The sequence below is a fragment of the Orycteropus afer genome, unplaced genomic scaffold (assembly GCF_000298275.1).
Source record: "Orycteropus afer afer isolate SDZICR_OR568_19922 unplaced genomic scaffold, OryAfe1.0 scaffold00136, whole genome shotgun sequence".
Taxonomy (NCBI): Eukaryota; Metazoa; Chordata; class Mammalia; order Tubulidentata; family Orycteropodidae; genus Orycteropus; species Orycteropus afer.
In genome coordinates, this window is record NW_006921723.1 from 6,852,396 (window position 1) to 6,873,650 (window position 21,255).

At 48.7% G+C, this 21,255-nt stretch overlaps 1 protein-coding gene across 1 annotated transcript in view; it reads left to right on the forward strand.

The window, feature by feature from the left end:
* Window positions 1–21,255, forward strand: part of PRDM16 (PR/SET domain 16) — a 466,689-nt gene that overhangs the window by 401,754 nt on the left and 43,680 nt on the right. Inside the window, exons 4-5 of the mRNA XM_042781601.1 lie at window positions 3,094–3,228; window positions 17,818–17,920. Of these exons, the coding sequence (XP_042637535.1) occupies window positions 3,094–3,228; window positions 17,818–17,920 (238 nt within the window). The remainder of the gene's footprint in view (window positions 1–3,093; window positions 3,229–17,817; window positions 17,921–21,255) is intronic.

Consider the following 21,255-nt stretch of genomic DNA (forward strand, 5'->3'; position numbering starts at 1 on the left):
CACATGGAAAGAATGCAGAGTCCTGGGCCACATTACCAAAGCATGGACTTCAGGGCCTTGGAGAGGGTACCCAAACTCTGCGTTTGGAATATATTTCCAGGACATTCTGATAGCAATAAACCAAAAACTAAACTCACTGCTGTCGAGTCAGATCCTACTCATAGCGACCCCTCCTTGGGTTTCCGAGGCAGTATCACTATGGAAGTAGATCGCCCAACCTTCCTTCCGAGGAGTGGCTGGTGGGTTTGAACTGCCGGCCTTCTGGTTAGCAGTCAAATGCCTTAGGCATTCTGCCACCAGAGCTCCCCTTTTGACAGCGATAGATAGACAGAAACAGAACCAGAAAGAGAGACAGAGACAGTGAGCACCCAACAGCACCATCTGCACAAGGGCTGTGCGGTGGGGTCCACAGGGAGCTTGAGTCACACTGTTGAGAGTGGGGTGGGGGTTGGTTGGGTTTGGCCAACCTTGCTTCCTGGAATCCTCCTGCTTCTTCCAGCCCCTCCTCCTGACCTTCTACCTCTGCCTCCTCTCTTCCTTATCAGCGTATCTGCCCTGTCGGCAAACATCACATCTCACCAAAGCTCCCTTGACATTGCTCTCTCTGTCTGCACACCTCTCTTCTCTTACAGAACTGGCCTCACTGAGTGTTGCTCTTTAGCACAAACTGAAAGACCCCCCAGAAGCACAAGATCTCAGAAGGAGGCCTCTGTGTTCCCAGCTCTTTCTAGATCAGCCTCCAGAGGTATTGAGTGGACCCAGCTTAAGTGGGTCTGCTCAGTGATGCTCACTGAAGAAGTGACTGGATGCACAACTCGCTCTGGGTGGGAGCATGGTGTCAGGCACCATGGGGTCTGAGCTAGAAGGGGAAGAGCCCAGTGTCAGGCTGTGGAAGTCCAGGTGGACAGATTTGCTGCAGGTCCTATGCACCCCAAGATGGAGATTCCAGCTGCCCCCTGAAATCTCAGCTCCCTCATTGACTCTGGAGCCAAGTGGGGCCCTTGGTCACCTTGAGTGTGTCTGGGCATGAGAAGAGCACCCTAACCGTGACAAAGCACCCTGATTCTCTGTCCAGATGGGTCAGAACCTGGAACAGTCTCCCATCCTTCTCCAGGGTCCTCATTGTCCTAACAGTGAGCTTGGGAAAGCTTCAGGTATCAGGAGGTCCAGTCCTATCCTGGTATTATTTCTTAATTGAGGTGAAATTCACATAACATAAAATTAACCATTTTAACGTGTACAGTTTGGTGTCATTTAGTGTGCAACCACCACTTCTATCTAATTCCACATCTTTCTCATCACCCTAAAAGGAGACATGGTCCTATACTACACCATTGAGCAGTCATTTCCCATCCCCTTCCCCGATCCTTGGCAACCACCATGCTGCTTTCTGTCTCTATGGATTTGCCTATTCTGGACATTTCATCTCAATGGACTCATGCAAGATGTGGTCTTTTGTATCTGCCTTCACCCACTCGGCATAATGCCTTCAAGGTTTATCTATATGGTGGCATGTATCAGTACTTCCTTCCTGTTATGGTTCAATATTACTCCACTATGTGCAGAGAGAACATTTTTTTTCTCCATTCATCTGCAGGTAAACACTTGGGTCATTTCCACCTTCTGGAAACAATGTAAATAGTGCTAGAATAAACACTGGTGTACAAGTATCTGTTGGAGTCCCTGCTTTCAAGTTTCTTGGTACATACCTAGGAGTGGTCATGTGATAATTCTACATTTAATTTTTTGAGGAACTGCCACATTCTTTTCCATAGCAGCTGCACCATTTTACAGTCCTACCAGCAATGCATGAAGGTTTTAATTTCTCCACATCCTTGTCAACATTTTGGTATTTTCTGTTTTTTATTCCCTTCTCTGTTTTTGCTGGGAGATGTCACTTTCCCCTGCCCTAACTTAACTGGGTCTTCTGACTCCCTACTTCCCTCACCTCTGTCCCCCTGAATACCCCTGCCACATGGACACCTGTGTCCACATGGACACCCCTGTCCTCCTGGGCCCCCTGAACACCTAGATGCACCACCAACTTGTATGCCTCTGCCTACCTGGACATGTTTGCCCACTTGGACACAGCCCTTCCACTTCCAGGACTTCAGTATTGTGGTGGCCTCAGCCCCACCACTGCCCTTTCTCCCATGCTCCCTCCATCTCTGTGCCAGTGCTGGTCCTCTGAGGAAGCTCCCCCAGGATGCTGCTGGTTTCAATCACCCTAAATTCAGAATAGAAGTAGGCACTGACCAACACAGGCTGGCAACTGCGGCCCCTCCCTCCCACTCCCTCTGCCTGCAGCTGCCCTCTTGTGGTCCAGCAGCTCTCTGGGATTCCCTCCCTCAGCAATGGGCGTCTGCTTAGGTCTCCTGTAAAAGGCCCACTCACAGGCCTGGTCGTAATGTCATGTAAGAAAGACACTCCCAACAGGTTCCCAGCATGTCCAGAGCAACTTCAGAAGACACGGCAAGGACAAAATAAACTAGAGCAAAGCAAGATTGAGCGTGTCCTTTGAGGGTGGGGTGAGAGAGGCAAGGCATTAGCATGCTGCTGGGCTGTCAAGCTGAAACTTCCAAATCTGTAGACAATGAAATGCTCCTGTTACTGTTAGGGTGCAGTGCAAGCAGAAATGAATGTGTGTAAGCACAAGCACACACATGCATACACACTCACCCAGGCCTGAATGCAACCACACACCCCACCTTAACCTTCAAAAAAGTTGTTGCTGGCCCAGTGAAGCCCCTCTGCATAGTCTTCTGTTCTTAGCATAAGTGGCCTTTGCTTTCTCTTCGGGCAACAACCTTACAGGGGAGATTTTGCAATGCTGGGGCTCTCTTTATCACCTGGTCAGGGAAGTGATCTGCTTGGTGAGAAAAGAAAAGCCCATTCTCGACCTCTCCATTGAGCAGTAGAGGCTCCTGGACAGGGGTAAGTTGGAGAGGCCAAGGCCAGCTGGTGTCCAGGGGCAAGCTGCCTTACTGCCCTGAAGCCCAAACCACCTGGCTGCTGGCTGGGCAGACACGGGGTGTGTAGACTCCAGCAGACGAGACACCTCTAACCCTCCTTGTTCTCTCTCTTCCTGGGCAGATTTCGGAAGACCTGGGTGGTGAGAAGTTCTGTGTGGATGCTAATCAGACCGGGGCAGGCAGCTGGCTCAAGTACATCCGCATGGCCTATTCCTGTGATGACCAGAACCTCACCATGTGCCAGGTCAACGAGCAGGTAGGTCCCAGCTTGCATACAGTGACTTGCCCCCAGAGCCGTCCCTGGTACAATCCAAGGCACCCAAGTTGATGGGAGGTGCCAATGTGAAGGTTTCCCCCACACACCCGGCAGGCCCTTTCACTAAGCTGGTCCTAGGTGGAAGTGGCTACTGGACTCTTGGGCGGCACTGGATTTCTAGGAAGTATGGTGTCTCATTTAGCACTGCCCCCTCTATGCAACCTGTTAAAGTTTGATTGGAGTCTTCGGTCTGTGGCCTCTTCCAAGGCCTCCAGGGCTCTCACGTCAGAAGATGATGGTGTGAAGAAAAGCAGCCAGAGTCACCAGCACCCAAGACTACAAATCCCTACAAACACTGCTGCCAGCGAAACACAAGAGCCACAGGGAACAGCAACTGTCTACATGGAATCGTGGCTAACCAGCAGGCACTGCTCACTTAAGTTCTCCAGGTGGGCTCTGCACCTGGCTGGCTGAAAGCACCTCCTTGCCACCCAGGTAGCTGCCCAGGGCCTCCGAGAACAGAGATCCCAACCCAGCCAGGCTGGTCAGGTGGCTGGCAGCATCTGGCACAGATCCCTTTGGCCTTGGGAGGTACCAATGTGATTCCTGAGAGGCCTGATTAGGTGAGGCATCCATTCATTTATTGTGATGAGGCCCAGCACTCCCTTCCAACCACTGGAAGAAGATGATGACCCCCTCAGTGGGCTGGGTTCTCATGATGAGTGACACCCAGGGCTGCAGGCGCCACCTCCAGCTGACCGGTCCAGACCCACCAGCCCATCAGGAGAGAAGATAGGAGGTTCTCTGCTGTCAGTCACATCCTTTCATTCTGGTTTGTCTGTGACCCCCAGGAGCCCTCCCACACCTCTTGAGCTGTGGTTTCACCCTGTGTTCTCAGAGCACCAGCTCCTCCAAGGGACTTCGGGGGCCCCTGCCCTCCTCTATCAGTGCAGTTTGCTTTGACTGTATAACATTTTGACCTGTTTGACTTAATTTGCCAAAAGGACTTTATTGCTTTAAAAGATGGTTTTCGGATGGTGGTAAAATAGTTTCACAACATGGTGAATATAATTAATGTCAGAGAATTATGCACATAAAAATGACTGAAATGACAAATGTTCTGTGGTATGTATTTCACCTCAGTAAATTAAATTAAAAAGAAAAAAAAGTATAACGATGCCATCCTCAGTGGCTGCTAAAGAAACAAAATGAAGTTTTAGGTTTTCCTAACCATGGACCCACATAAGGAGCCCTGATGGTGCAGTGGTTAAGTGTTAGGCTGCTAGCCAAAAGGTCGGCATGTCAAACCCACCAACTGCTCTGAGGGAGAAAGATGTGGCATGGCTGTCTGCTTCCATGAAGATTTACAGCCTTGGAAATCCTGTGGGGGCAGTTCTACTCTGTCCTACAGAGTCACTATGAGTCAGAATTGACTCAGCACTGGGTTTAATGAAGACTCACACAGGTGACAAGTTGTGAAGCAATGCCATCAAATCCTATGTGTGGAGCCTTGGATTAAAAACAAAGAAGAAAATATGTTTTTGAAAACCACATAACAAAGAGTACATTCTTGCATGGTCTATGCAAGCCGTTGAATGTGGCTGAAGCCTCTGGATTTTAGAGATGATTTTACAGAAGGAACACAGAGGCCTTGGGAAGCTGTGGGCAACACTAACACATTTGTTGAGTGTCCTCTTGGTCCTGGGCTCAGTCTGGGCCAAGAAGTTCCTCTGCTGGACCCAGCTGGTGCCGGTCACCCTGAGGGGACCATGAGCATGAATCCTCTTTTGTTCCAGGGACTGCTATGTCCTGCAATTAGAACCTGAAATCTTGGGGGTGGGGGGGGAGCAGAATTTGTTTCCCTTAGTGCAAAAGCTACTGTAAGTCCCCAGGTTAACAACATCTGACTTACGGACAATGCATATGGAAGAATGGACTGGACTGCCTTAAAGCCTATTGACTTAAAAATTTGAGTTAAATATTCGTAACAACGAATGGCAGGCGCTACTTTCTGACATTCACAAAAACAATGTGTGGCTTCAGCAGTTTGTTAGCTGAGGAAGGAGAACGCTGCGCACCTTTTTAAGCAGGATCACACTGCTGTTAACACCGTGTTGAGTGTGTAACTTTGTATTTGGCTTAAATTTTCCTCTTATTTACCCTTGCCACCATACCTCCAAAGCATAAATTCAATTCAACCACTGATGAGGCATCAAAGAAAAGGAAAACATTTGAGGAAGAAGACTGAGATATAAAAACTCCAGAACCAAAAAAAGGTTTTGACAAAAGAATTAGCTGAAGCCTTTCTTTTGATTGCAGCAGGAATGGCCAAGTTAGAGGAGCAAGATCCTAATACAGAGGGGTTCACCACAGTTTACTGCACAGGCACCAAGGGCCTCCACTGCTATAAGGCCGTTGATGACAAGAAAAACAAAAACTCTGTACAAAGCTCCCTTGATGCCCACTCCAAGACATTGACTCCAGCAGTAAACCCCCCTCTCCAGCAGCAGAGTTAAACCCTGACTCTCCAGTACCAGGCCCATCAGCTCCAATGGTATCCATCTCTGCATCATCTTCTCCTACACCACCCAGTGATTGATGCAATCATAATTCTAATTCATGAACGCCCCTTCCAATATGCATGACATTGATGGAATAAGATTGTGAACCTTTCATCATTTTTTTTCTTTTTTATTTTTTTGTTCCTATCTAAACTACTTTAAGAATGGTTTAATGCTTTTTTTACCCAACTGTATGCAACTCAATGGCACATAACAACAGCAACAACAGTATGCCCCCTGACACACACAGACACAGATTCTCTCTTTCTCTTCTGTACAGTACCATATATGGTTGCTTTAATTACTACTGCATTATTGTTATTATTATTATGTACTGTGTTACTATGTTTAAGATGTTGTCATGTATTTGGAAGTGTTTCTTAGGTATTTTAGATGCATAGAAAGGTAAAATATATACTATATACTACAACAGACCTTTGACTTACTGACATTAAATAAAAACCTTAAAGAAAAGCTGTTCTGACCTACCTACAAATTCAAATTAAAGATAGACTTAGGAACGGATCTCGTTCATAACCTGGGGACAGCCTGGAATGCAGAAATACAGGAGCCCTGGTGGTACAATGGTTAAGCATTTTACTGCTAATGAAAAGGTTGGCAGTTCAAACTCACCCAGTGGCTTCTCAGGAGAAAGGCCTGATTATCTGCTCCCATAAAGATTACGGCCTAGGAAACCCTTTGGGGCAGTTCTACTCTGTCGTGTGGGGTCACTGTGAGTCGGAATTGACTCAACGGCACCTAACAGCAACAACAATGCAGAAATAAGAAAAAAGAATCATCCTTAAAATTAAACCCAAATGTTAAAAAAAAAAAAAATTCCTTCTTCAAGATGAAAATGAAATTTGAGTGAAGGAGACATTGGATTGAAAGCACAAAGAGAGGGGTCTATCCGTCGGATGTGGGTACCCTGTGCGTCCCTTGTCCATTCAGACACCGAAGGGAAGCAGGAGAGCTGCAGGGCTGGGGCCAGGACTGGGATTCCATGGGATACAGATTAGACTAAAGAAAGATCCAAAATAGTACTTACATTACTTAGAAGTAAATACTTATTAGAACCGGTTTGAACTACATTTGGGCAGTAAAGTTGGTATTTTTAATGCAGCAAACTGATTTAAAAATAAGCAGATGTATAAACTGACTCCTTCCCCAATAATCCTTAACTATCATTAAAAACCAAAATCCAGTGGTATCAAGTTGACTCTGACTCCTGGTGACCCCAGGGGTGTCAGAGAACTGTGCTCTGTAGGGGTTGCAATGGCTGGTTCTTGAGAAGCAGAGAGCCAGGTCTTCTTTTTGAGGTCTTTCTTTTGCCTCTGGGTAGACACAAACGTCCAACCTTTTGGTCAAAAGCTGAGCACTTAACTGTTTGCACTACCCATGGACTTCTTCATTATCATTAATTCCCTTTAATTCCACCCCACTTTCATGCCCGAACTTTTACTGATTCAGAAGCTCCATCCTAGAGTCTGAAACATTTGTCCCTATGACTTAAAGCCAATGTCAAGTCAAAACGCCTTCTGCACTCCTCCTCACCTGCAAGATATTTCTCTCTGAAACTTTTCCGCATTTTAGATACATAGACTGAATTAAAGTGATCGACTCAGAGGGAATTTGGAATGTTGTAAAAGCACAGAACAGAGAGAAATCACCTCTTCCTGGGGCATTTCAAACCCCATTCCCGTCTTGAGATAAGACTCTTTGTCTCTGGGGGAAGTAAAAGAACTCTCTGCCTCCCAGCCCCAGCCCAGGACCACCTCCTTGTACCACCTGTTACTACAGAGCAACATGGATTCCTGCCGATGGCCCCTGCAAAGCTTGCCTCCAAGTTTACTAAGCCATGTGGCAGCAAGCCTTCAAAAGTCCCAGGGAGAAGGTACCAACGTGGGCGTGAGGACACTGCCCAAGTCTGCTGGTGGGGATGGGCTGAGAGCTCCCCTCAGGAGACTGGCTGCTGGTTCTAAAGTCTTAACTGGGAATTTCAACCATCAAATGAAGTCAGTCATTTGTGAGATGTCTTTTTCTTTGATGAACAATAATAATAATTTTTAAACTCTACTAATAATATGAAAAAGGAGCTCTAGTGGGTGTAGTGCCTAAGGCATTTGACTGCTAACCAGAAGGTTGGCAGTTCATACCCACCAGCCACTCCACAGCTGCCTTGGAAACCCAACAGGGGTCACTATGAGTTGGGATCGACTCAATCGAAGTGGGTTAGGTTTTGGTTTCGAATAACATGAAAAATTTCTCTTGGAAGTGCATGGACTCTCAATGAATATTTGCAAATGGAATGAAATGACTTTTAAAAATATCTTTCTGAAAGGGATGTACTAGATTGTAGACTATTTTTTAAACAGTCTCCAAAAAAATATGGAGGCCCAGTAATTCTGACCTAGCAGGGAAGTGCTTCTGCTCCCTGGCCACAACCACAGAGAGGCAGGTGCTGCCAAATGCCAGTGACATTTTGACCCTGTGAGTAACCGAATAAAAACGGCTCTGAAATATTGATAATAAAACAAAGATTTCTGAAGACAGGCTTCTCTTTGAGAAGGAAACATTACATTATATTAACGGGGTCTCTCAAATTTCCCATGATCCCAAAAGTCTTTGCCAGGATTTCCTGAACCCCATGGACACTCACACACAACAGTGAACAAACTTTCTCTCACACATACACTCAGAAGCACACATATGTCAACAATCTCTCTCTTTCTCTTACACACACAAAGATAAGTAAACAATATCGTTTTGTCTCTCCATATCTCTCTCCCTCCTTTATTCCGTGGGTAGCTCTCCTTTTTTTTTTTTTTTTCCTCTCTCTCTCTCTCACACACTCACACATAAGTGAACAATATCTCTCTCTGTCTCTCTTTCACTCTGTTCTCCCTCTCTCTCTCTCTCTTTCTCTCTCTCTCTCTCTCTCTCTCTCACACACACACACACACACACACACACCTCCAAATACCGAATGGACCCCGAAGGGAAGGCATCCATAGCTGAGCTCTATAAACGGTTCTGTCTTCAGTGAGAAAATGACTTCTGTCAGCAAAGTGCGAATGCTATCTGGAAAGCTCAAGACACATGACCTTCACCCTAATTTCCAGAGAAGAAAGAAGCTGGGGCAGGAGGGGTCTTCGGTATCCAGAAAAGAAAGTTCTTGAAGCCACAGCCAACAGAGAAGATTTGCTTCCTGGAAGGCAGAGGAGAGAGGCAGCTTTTAACTGGAAGCTCAGGCTGGCATGCTAGTAGAAACTTGGCTTGGTTTTCTTTCTGAACCTTCTGCTAGGACTCATGCAAATGTGGGTGCCTAGACTTTTGGGGGGAGTGGCATCCCCCTCAGCCCATCCCAGGCTCCTCTCAGCCTCTACTGGCTGCAGGGGGTCCTGTGACCAGATGGGCTCTGGGGCTAACTCAGCCCCCACACTTCCATGGCTCTATGCTCTCAGGGCGGAAACAGCCCTCACACTCTCGTGGGTAGCTCCATGCTGTGAATGGCTTCCAGCCACGTCTTAGGGAGCATAGGGAGCTGAGGAAGCCAGGTACTGCAGCACCCAGGAAGAACTGACCACTGGCCAGGCCTCGACGCCCCTGGAGCCTATTCAGATCTCTGACCACATCCCCACACACATGGCCCTGCCTCGGTGAAGAAGTATAGAGACTTCAGAGGAGGGGAGGAGAGGGACAGAGGTGAAAGAAAGTGGACTTGACTGGGAAGGAGTCAGCATGTGTGCACCAAGTTCCCCAGAGAACTTGCTCCAGTGAGCCACTTCCCAATGCTTCCTGCCAAAGGGTGCCCAGAGGGCTGTAGGCTGGTGGGGGGGGGGGCATAGAGCCCCCCCATCCACACACAAGGCTGACCAGGGGCTCCTCACCCCTCACCCATCACCAGCTCCCTGAGAACTGATGCTGTCCCCTTAGCTGTGGGTCTAAGGGAAGGTGCTCACAGGCCTGGCTCTTGAGTACCTCTATGCAGTGAGGTCCTTGCCTAAGACACCATGAATCCCCCGCCTCAGGGGCCTCAAGAGAGCAGTGACCACCTTGTCTCCCTGCCTCACTGTTCTGATGCCCCCTTCGTCCTCAGCCTTGGGGCACACAATAAGGGAGCTGAGGGGCAGCCGAGGCCACATGGGGCCATGAACGTCCTCACGGACTCTGGCCTCATCACCTAAAAGGAGCTTGTGGTTTGTCCTACGAATGAAGAGGCCACAAACGGGGGGCATGGCTGAGAGCACCCAGGCTTTACTCTGTACATGTCTTCCTGGTCCTGGAGTGGCAAAGGCTTAGGACCAGAGGCCAATGGGAACAAAATACCAGCAGCAGACAACCAAGAGACAGATAGATGCTTTCTTTGGGACTTTGTGGGGTGGTAGAGAATATTTCTAAAGTCACCCCTGGGATACCAAGACGTGGTCTGTCATATACTTTATCATCTCAGCGTGAAGTGGAAGGAAGAGCCAGACCCACCGGGATCTCTATTCCTCTGTGTGGCCCGAACCCTCCCCTCCGGGCAACATTGTCCATCCACACTGCCCCTCCTCCCCCCAGCCAGCTCTCACTCCTGTTTTTTGGAAAAGTCAAGACATTTGCACCAGCCCTGGGTGGTTCATTCTCCACAATTATGAGCGCACAAGTTGGTTGGAAATATTTCAGGGGACACAGGCAGGGTCTGTTCCTGAATTTGTTTTAATGTTCAGGAAGAAAACAGGAGCCGGGGGAAGAAAGTGCCCCAGGAGGAAGCAGAGGTGGGAAGAGGCCTATTCACGGTGTGCCTTTTTTTTTTTTCTTTAATACATTGCTTCAATAGGGAGAGAATGTTGGTGCAGGATGTCAAGTGGCCAAGAGAATGGGGGACCCTGTAAGATGGGGCTGAGGTCACATGCTCACATTGGGGAATTTGAGCTCCAGGCCCTCAGCACACCCTGGAAAAGCCAGCTCGGCCCATGGAACACACCAAAAATGAGCTCAGCCCACCCAGCCCAAGGACATCAGCCATTCCAGGGGCAGAGTTAGAAAGGGCAGCTCCGGCTGGCTACCAGCAGGCCACGGGAGCGCCAGCCGTGGTGCGCTAAGCTGCACACGAGGGGCCAGGTCTCCCCAAAGTGGAAGCAGACAAGGCTAATCTCTTTCTCAGAGTGCGATACACAAAGGCATTTTATTAGAAGATTAGCCGACTGATAGCCACGCAGCCCGCGCCCCTGAGAACCAACCCAGGCTTTTAATGAAAACCTGGTGCTGCTGGGACAGAGGGCATTTTCCTTTTGCTTTCGTTTCCTTCACCCTGAAATCGGTCCCTCTTGTCTGTCGGGGCGTGTGATCTGCCGAGGTTGGAATTTCCAGCGAGGGGCATCAGCCATCCATCACATTTTGCTCAACCCCCCACCCCAAAGCAAGCAGGCTTCCTTCCTCCCTTTGCTTTTGTTCCCCACAATTTTTTAATTTAAAATCTTTAAATTAATTTGCTGGGTTCAATGTTGGCTTTCAACAATTCGATATCATTTTTCCTTTGAAATGAGGAGAGCAAGGGCAGGAGGATTCATTTTTGCCTTTCCCAACCCATTGACAAAAGACTTTCAAAATGTTATCCAATTTGTTGTGATTCAGAAAATGGTCGCATTGTACAGGGCTCTCTTTGGAGCAAACATGGCTTCATTTGGGGCAGGAACAAAGAATAAATTACCTGCTATAACCATTTGCAAGGATCTATATTCATTTTCTTCTTTATCCAATGGATCTCTTCATTGGGAGAAACCATTTAAGAACAATGAAGATAATTTAACTGTGGACCAACATTTTATGTACACCTAAATAATACCCAGATCTGAACTTTCCACCTAGCATAAGATAAGTATATAGAATGTCTTAAATGTTGGAGTTGCTGGGAAGGTGCCAGAATATATAACTACAGAATGTGAAGATTTAGGCACAGATAAAATTGTTTCAAACTCTTGTGGGAAAAGAGGAACGTGGCAAATCCCAAGGACCCCCAAGTAGCCTTTTCCTCCCTGGAGTAAGGGAAGGAATTGCCTGCATGTCCCTGGAGTCCTCGCACACTGCCCAGCCCAGGGTCTGTGCCCCCTTGCTCCTGCTCAGCTCTGAGAAAGCAGGCAAGCAGATCAACCGAAGGAAGCCTCCAGAAACGAAGGCAGGAGCCAAAGAAAGAAAAATCACGACCTCGCATAGGGTCCCCGCCAGACCCTAGAGCATCCTCATGTTTCTTTTTTAAACACCAAATGCTCAGCTAGCCCCAGCCCATTTCCCAGAGGGAGATGGACCACAGTTTAGTAACAACAGGTCATTCAGGTCCACAGTGAGACTCCCAAAAGCCGTCAGCAACAAGGCAACATTGCAACCCACCTTAGCCTTTCCGGAGGTCCCTGGGAGACAAGAAACAACCAGAAAACCCTCAGACCAATGTCTTCTCTGGGCAGACGGGCTGAGAGGCAGATCGGGTCATTAGGAGAATTTGCTTTTCAGCAACGGGTTTAGAGGAATTCAAATTCTGCTCAATGCATACAAGCCTTTTGAGAGAAAAGCTCCTCTTGCATCATGCCAGAGCCTTAACGAATTCAAGCACAATTGGATTCAGAAGTCCAGGATGGGGAGAGAGTGATTAAAAAAAAAAAAAAAAGATAAGCATGCTGAAAGAGATTGTATCGATTTTATTCAAATGCTCCTTTAAAGTTTCTCAAACTGGTGGAAGGGGAAAGTGTCACCCCAAAGTGTACTTGATCACTCTGCAGTTTTGAGACTATCATTTATCCCTGTGAAGAGGAAAGAGCAGCCTCAGCACCTATCCTGTCTTCTGACTTTTCACCCACCGTCCACCAATTTCTACTCAGAAAAATTTGGATGGGGTTTTTTACTTATTTAAATCATGAATTTCTAAGATTAAGTAGGTATAAAAATTCTAGATTTTGTTAGTCTTCCTATTTTTTCAAAAATAGTATCTTTGCTTGTGAATCCATTTGATATTAACAAAAAGAAAGAAAGAAATCTTAGGGAACTCTAAGGGGGGGAAATCCAAAGCTGACAGCCACTGTTTATTTGAAATATTTCTTTGTCTTAAAGAATGTCCCTGGGAGGAAAAAAAATGCTCATTTTCATAAACAGCTGGGTCTAAATGAATATGACCTGTGCTAAACTCAACTTTCCTCAAGCAATTTCTCTGCCTTTTGTTGAGAAAGTGGCCGTTACTTATTTGTCCCAGAACCCAGTTTACCTACAAGGAGCCGCCTGCTTGTGTCTGGAGAGCGATGAAAGAGGAAGAGGACCAGCAGCCTTGCTGGAAAGATAGCTGGAATGCGGAGGACCTGTTTTGGTGGTGCTGGCCGCGTTCAATAAGGCATTGTCGTTACAGAGAGAACCTGAAGTGTTGAAACAAGGACTTAACTTCAGATCAAGTCCTGTTTGGCATCATTATTTTTTAAAGCCGTTTAGAGCAGACATTTATTGGAGCTAGTAAACTCAGCTGTTGTTAAGCTCTTCCCCACCCCCAGATCCGTAAACCAAAGAGAAAAATTCCAGCTCAGCCCTGCCTATGCGGCGCTACGGAAAAAGGCAGGCTTGCCTGAATAACTGTAGCGGATGCAAGTGTTTAGAAAAAGGCATCGGCACTTCGGCACTTCGATACTGTCACCTAAACAAATGCCCCGTTCTCTTTCCTTCCCCGAGACTGGTCACACTCCCCTCCCCCAAGGCCCAGGGAGGACTAAAGAGACTTGGGACTTGTTTCTCCTTGAGGACCAAACTTCTCCCTCCCCTCTTCGGAAGCTCTTCATGCCGGCTGCCTATCCGCCATAGGACCGACTGAGGCGCATAGAATTAAAGGAAGGTTCTAAATTGCTTAAGGAATGCTTACGGGGCTGCTGTAAGAGTGTATTAGTTACAGTCTGCTAGGAAGACCCTGCACAGTAGAGTAAATCGGAAACTTTGTACCGCCTCTGCCACCAGAGACAGGGCCCAGGCGATTCCTGCCGCCCAGCTCCCACGGAGCCCTGGCCTTTGTCCCGGGAAGTCCCCAGACCCCCTGGACCCGGGACCTGGGCTAGTGCTGGCTTCCTTCTGGCTGATAAAGCCCTTTGTCCGATTTGGAACATGTCAAAACGCCGGCTTGTGTGTCAGATCAGGGTTGCCCATGTGGACCTCGGATGGCAAGGGCAGGTGGGCTGAGTTTGGGGAAGTTTGCAGCGATTCCTGGTCACCTACCACCTACCCCCTACCCCGGGGGTGAGAGGTCAGGCAGCCACCGCCACCCCCACCGCACCTGGCCTGGCCCTGAGATTAGCACTAATAGCCATTAATGACACTCTCTGTGGCTCAAAGTCCAAATGGCTGCCGAAGGCCCCCCGCAAGCTCCCGGGACGCGCAGCTACCCAATGGGGCCGGGCCGGGGCGACTGGGGCCGGTGAACCACGCGCCTGAGATCCTCAAAGCTTCCTTCGGAGGGTGCGCGGGAGGAGGATTCCAAGAGGCCAGGCGGCCTCAGAGTGGGTCAGAAGAGGAAGGTGTACTGTGGAGGTCCCCCGCGGGCGGCCCCGGGAGGGTGAGAGAGGGTGGCTGGGCAACCCTCATAGCAGGGGTGGGAGCACAGCGCCGGGTTCCAGGGGTTCTGAGAGTACGGACACCAGGCGGGAGTTGAGCGGTGTGGGGTCCCAGGATCCTAGACGGCCCTAGAAGGGAGATTCCTGGGATTCTGGGGTGCGGGTGTGGGGTCTCAGCGTCCTGCTGCCCTGGGGGAGGGGGGTAAACCGGTGGGGGCGGAGGAGGGAGACTGGCCGCGCCCATCCCCATCCTCCGCAACCATCCAGGCAAAAGCACAGCTTAGCCCCGCTCCCGCGAAGTAGGCGGCCTCCTGGAGCGCTGCGCGGGAACCAGGTCAGAGCCACCCTCCGCATCACGGAGCCTTGCGGGGCGGCGGGGACTCGGGCTGGGGCGGGCGGGACGCCGGGCGGCGGTGGCCGGGGCAACATTGCCCTCTAACGGGGACCGCGAGAGAGTAGCCGCTGCGCTTCCCTGCTGAGTCCGCCCGCCCTTCTTAAGCGCCTGGGCCGCCGGCACTCATAGCCCAGCATTAAACGTGCGCTTGCTGGATGCAGCCGCTCATTGCGCAGATGGCGGTGGGATTGCGCGTGGCGATGAGCAACTCTGGTCTCGCCTCTTCCGCGGAGTTGTCCCGGCTTCATCCCCATGCGCCTCGCCCTTCGCGGTACCCAGCACTGTGGGTCCGAGTTTGAGATACAACAGCTGAATTCTGGTATTTTTAAAAACAATTTTTCAGCCACTGTGACTTATTATTATTATTTTTTTTTGGAAATGAAAAACCAGGATCTTAATTAACAATGAGTTGAGTTGGAGAAATTAAATGGTGAGGTTTCTGTTCTCCGTTTTGAAACCTCAGTATTTTAGTGGCTTGCCGGAGAATGATTGCCAAATAAAATAACGCCTCTGACTGTCATGGAAAGAACTATGCACGTTAATAAGATGTATATGCATACTGCTGCTTTCTCTCTCAGTACAGCTCTGCTGTCTGGGAGCCTAGCACTAATACCCAAGTCAACTTTGGGGACACAGTGGGAGCCTATCTATCCACTTGAGTCGCTGGTGTCTTCTGGGGTTCCTCAGGACTGAGGCTTGTGATGCAATTGGAGCCTGGGTGATAGGTCATTGAGGGCACATCCTGGGGCCCCCAGAGGGAAGAGTGACCACCAGAATACTGGCTCCGCAGATGGATGCAGGCGAGAGAGGCAAGCAGGCATGTGCTTAGCAGTCTGGGCCAGCTGCTGCGAGGAAGCCTGACCTGGTACTGGCTGGCCTGTGAGCAGGGAACCAGAGCATGGCCCCTCAATGAAGATGGCCACCCTTGGCCCAGAAACCCTTCTCTCCCCTGTCTACTATCCAGGACTGCTAGATTCCCTTCTTGGCCCTGGGCCCCCTAGATAAGCAGAATGGTGCTTTAGACCTGTCCAGCCAGAAAGGCCTGGAGAAGCCACCATGTGGAGGTCCCCAGGCTGTAAGGTCTACCTGAGTCTTTATCCAGCCTCTCAACCAGGCCTCTGCCTGCAGGTCCCGGAAACCCCTTGTCCTTATTATCTCAGTGGGGGCTGATCACTCAGGTGCAGGGCAGGGTGGTGAGCAGTGGGTCAACCTAAGCAAAATACACCCATTTCCAGTGTTTCTGACTTAAGATACTCTGTTCCCTGGTGTCAGCCTTGTTCACATGAAGACCTCTGTAAGTGGTCCCCTCGGAGGTCCCAGACCCCAAAGAGGGCAGTGGGCTCCAAGACAGGGTCTGGGAGAAGCAAGGGAGGCTCGGATGTCTTCCAGAACCCCCAGGCCTACAGTGCCCATTCCCCGAGCTGTGTCCCTGACAACCCTTGCCATGCCCCCCTTTCTGAATTGCTAGAGTTTTCGTCATCTTGGCAGCCACTTCACCGCTCCAAGGCAGGCTTTCCTTTTTCAGGGGACACGTCGGCACGCTACAGCTGACATGATTCAGGACTGTGCTGCTCAGAGCACTGAGCAAAATATTCCAAATTTAGTTCCCCGAGACCTCAGGGCTGTTCTCCAGCTGCAGAATCTACCCTCAGGCCCTCACCTTTGTTTTCAGGAGTGTCCTTTTTCTTGAGACCCCTGGCCAGCCTCTGGGCACATGCTTCCCCTCAGCCTTCTTTGCCGATGGCCTCTGCACTGTAGTGTCTTGAACTGCCAGGCCTTTGCATGGACTCAACTGTATAAATGTCTGAATTCACTCACAACCCCTCCAGTGCCTGAGGCTACCACCAGGGAGCCAGAAGATGTCTCACTCACATACATGTTAATGAAGGAAACTGGAGACTCAGCCCAGGCCCTGCTTCTGATGCAAAGAACCATTCTCTCTAATACCCGTCCCCTGGGACATACCCAAGGTCCCTTGTTGTTGTTGTTGTTGTGTGCCGCCGAGTCGGCCCCGACTCATAGCGACCCCTCCTTGGGTTTCCGAGGCAGTATCACTACGGAAGTAGGATTGCCCAACCTTCCTTCCGAGGTCCCTAGGTGGGTCTAAATGAATATAACCTAGGTGGCACAATTGGTTTGCACTCAACTGCTAACCTAAAGGTTGGCGATTCAAACTCATCCAGCAGTGCCACGGAAGAAAGGCCCGGCAATCTGCTCCCATGAAAATCGCAGCCAAGAAACCCTTATGGAGCAGTTCCACTCTGTAACACATAGGGTCACCGTGAGTTGGAATCGACTCCACCGAAACAAACAAACCAGCCTACTGCTACTGCGTCATTTCTTACTGATAGCAACCCTTTAGGACAGAACAGAACTGCCCCATAGTCTTTCCAAGGCTATAAGATCTTTGCAGAAGTAGACTGTTTCATCTTTTTTGCCATGGGGAAGCTGGTGGATTGTTGTTGTTGTTGTTTTTGTTGTTATGTGCCGTCAAGTCGGACCTGACTCATAGTGACCCCTTCTTGGGTTTCCAAGGCAATATCACTACAGAGGTAGATTGTCCCATCTTCCTTCTGAGGAGTGGTTGGTGGGTTTGAACCGCCAGCCTTCTGGTTAGCAGTCAAGTTCCTTAGGCACTACGCTACCAGAGCTCCTATGCTCCAACATTTACACCAACTTTTTGGTTAGCAGTTGAATGCTTTAACCACTATGCCACCAGAGCTCCTATAATTGACTCCACAGCAACTGGTTTGTTTGTTTTATTTTGTTTTTGGAGGGTGGGGACATATCCTAATTGTTGGGAACTTCGATGCAAATTCTCACCTATTTCATGTTGCACCCCTTTATAAAGATCCAAAATCTGTTCAAACACAATTGAAAGGGGACTTCAGTCCTGTCAAGCATATTCGGCAGATGTTCCACATAGGAACCTCTTAGTGATAATTAGAAGACAGGTCAAGTGGCCCTCCTTGGGCCGGCCCCTCCAATTATCATCGTCAACAGGGTGGGGGGCTGAGTGTGTGCAAGCCACCACTGCCACAGCCACTTACGCGTTCTCTCTGCTTTCTCGTCCTAGATTTATTATAAAGTCATTAAGGACATTGAGCCAGGCGAGGAGCTGCTGGTGCACATGAAGGAAGGCGCCTACTCCCTGGGGACGGTGCCACCCAGTCTGGATGGTAAGCCCCCACTGAGGCTGCCCACCAATGCCACCATTGCACTACCCCCAGCAGGGGAGCAGAGGCCACCCCAGAGACCCCTGGGAACACCCCAGCCCCTCATCCCTCCACACCACATAACAAGGCCTGGCATCCCAGCTCTGTGCAACTGTTCCCCATGGAAACAGCCACCCTCTTAGCAACTCCTTCCCATTCTCCTTGCTTGGGTTCTCCACGCCGCATCCTGAATTTGAAGATAGGGCTTGAGTCAGTATCGTGTTGAATTAGCTCTCTGCAGTATTTCAGTCCCAAGTGTGTTTATTATTATTATTATTAGCAGCAGTCACTGTTTGCTTTCCCCGGTACTTAAAAAAATTCACCAAACCAGTTCTGTGGCTTGGGAGCTGTGCATTTCCAGAACTCTGGAACCCATGGGCAGCCTTGTCTTGTTTAAGGAAAGTAATGCCCATCCATAGTTAACACCAAGACCAAGAGAAATGCTAGGGGGTGTCCATCTGAGGAGAGGGAAGAATGAGGGTTTGTGGAGGGGCTCATAAAGGGACTGATAGCACTTCAGCTCCTCCAAACACAAACGTGCTTGGGAAGTATTCGGAGTTTTCTTTCCTCTGGACTTGTCCTGCCTGTGGTATTTGTCTTTCCCTCCACGTGGGAGATGTGAAGAGGTTTCCTCCCTGGTGCCTCCACACCCAAGTACATCTGAGAGGATGCCTGAGAGATTCAGACCCCAAACAGGCTCTTTTTTGTTTGTTTGTTTGGTGCCAAAAGACAGGTTTATTTTCCTCACCCACATTGTCAAGTGCTGTGTCCATTCACCTCTGGGATCCTAGAGTAGTTTTAAAATCACTGAGCAAAAGGCGTTGTGGAGTACACGGCTCCAGGGTTTCTGGTCCAATGTCTTTTCTTGAAGGGAGAACTCACAAATCAACAGAAAAGCCACTGCCCCGCCAGCTGCCTCCAGAGCTCCTGAGTCCTGCCCCGTGCTCACGCTAAAGAAAGGAGGACGGTGCTGTTTCCCTTTCTGTCTTTCTTTCTCCTCCCATCCAAACACACAACGGCTTAATAATTAATACCATGAACTGTACGTTTCTCTAAGGAGCCACTCGAATTCCATAGCCAGGGAGTGGCCCGGGCTCAGCCAGGGAGCTTAAGTTCTGAGTTTAGCAGAAAGCTTCGAGACCAGACACAGAGGAGAAGTGTGCCTCAATTCCCCCTTTCAGTCGCCAAGGTGGCCCCAGTGATTCAGGTCCTTTCTTTAGTCAAAAACAGTTCCGTGTCCCTGGGCTATGCAAAAGCAAATCACCACAAAAAGACAATTTTACGAGCCCAGTGCTATCTGTACTCACTTCTAAAGTTTGGCTTTAATTAAGCTGTTGAAAAAAGAAAAATAAATTTCCGCGAGCTGGGTAGCAGGAGGAAGGTCTCATTTCCCTTAAAATAATTGTTGAAAAGACCTATGGATCTTAGCTGGCATGTGAGAACACGGAAAGATAAATTGACTTAACTTAAGGAGAGGGTTTGACTAGGACATTTCGTTTGGTGTAATGAAGTCTCCATTCTTCCAAAAGATTTTTAAAACCTTGATTCCTAATATCAACCCCTGATATTAAATAACCTGGGTCTACATATTCCTAATAATTTATCCAACATTTGTGGGCTAATTGCTTTCCACACATAATAGTCCAACATCAAATAGTTGACTTTTCATACTCTCTCCTGTCAAGATCTTTACCTCCCCCTCCCCAGCTAAACTCTGAATCGCACAGAAAGAAAATGCAAAAATGTTCCTCACTAAGATAATTATCATAAAAAATCTTTTATCCGAGCCCCGGCTAAATGCAGCCAGGCCCTTATCACTGCAGGAATTTGGAGTGGGCTCTCGAGCTCCTTTGAGCACCGAGCCTGGTAGATCAGCATGCAGATGCCACATAATTGGGTCCCCCCTCGGCTCTCTGAAGCCATTAGGCACTGATTTATTTTTCTGTGGCATTCCTGCTCAGCCACGTGAGTTGCTGATGGAACTTTAGACAGACGAGGGAGGCGCAGGTTTGACAAACACATCAGGTGGCTATGCGGTTGGCTTGGTTTGGTTTGGTTTGCGAAAAAGGTACTCCCTCTGCCCCAGTCCATGTCCCCCCACCTCCTCCAGATTTAGATGAAGAGTGCATTTTGGGGACACATTTTTGTTCTGTTGGGGGTGGTGCTGGGAACAATGTTCAGGTAGCAAGGAAGAAATGAAGCCCTTGTTTCCAGCAGGCTGGGGGAGAGCAGCCTTACCCCGTTGCTCAGGGCCTGGAAACGTTCTTTCAAACTGCAGCTTTGTGCAGAAACCGAATTCCCTTATCCGTACATCCATACAAGTGTTTCCAGGCAGAGGGAAGCCGGTTTCCAGCTCATTTGTTCTAGAGACTTTCTGAGGAGCCTTTGTGGCACAATGATTAAGCACTCAGCTGTTAACTGAGACGTCAGTGGTTCAAACCCACCATCCACTCAGCTTGAGAAAAGACCTGGCAATCTGCCTCCCTAGACTCAGCCTAGGAAACTCGACAGGGCAGTTCCACTCTGTCACGTAGGGCTGCTAGGAGCAGGAACCAACTCTACAACGTACAACAACAGTGACTTTTTATTTTGTTTTTATTCGTTCAATAATGAAGGGGAGGATTTCCCTTTCTTGAGAACTTTTTGCTCATATGAGAAAATAAAGCAAATGATTTCCATTCAAAGATGTTTTTTTCTTTTTAGAAAGGCTTGTTTAAAAAAAAAAAAATGAACAAATCTGGTTTGAACAGAAATCTAAATAGATGGAGGTGTGGTTAATGAGGGAAGAAGTAACTCCAGAGTGGAGACATGCAATACTTGCTTTCTGATCATGAGGGTGCAGTCAGATGACTCTGAATGACACTCTTGAGTTTTTATCATGTATGAGGAATACGTAAAGTCGTGGAAGTGAGTGAGAAGGGTTAGGGCAAGACGATGCAATGTGTTGTAGGTGGAACAAAGCAGAGAGACAGGTAAATGTAATATTATAATGTGATATAATATATGAAGGAGCTCTGGTGGCGTAGTGCCTAAGGCATTTGACTGCTAACCAGAAGGCTGGCAGTTCAAACACACCAGCCACTCCTCGGAAAGAAGATTGGGCAATCTACTTCGGTAGTGATACCACCTCTGAAACCCAAGGAGAGGTTGCTATGAGTCGGACCCAACTTCACTGCAGTGAGTTTGGTTTTTGGTATGATATATGATATGATGTCATCTGTGATAGATGATATGATATGATATTAGAGGAGCCCTGGTGATACAGTGGTTAAGCGTTTGGCTTAATAGCTTGTAACAGT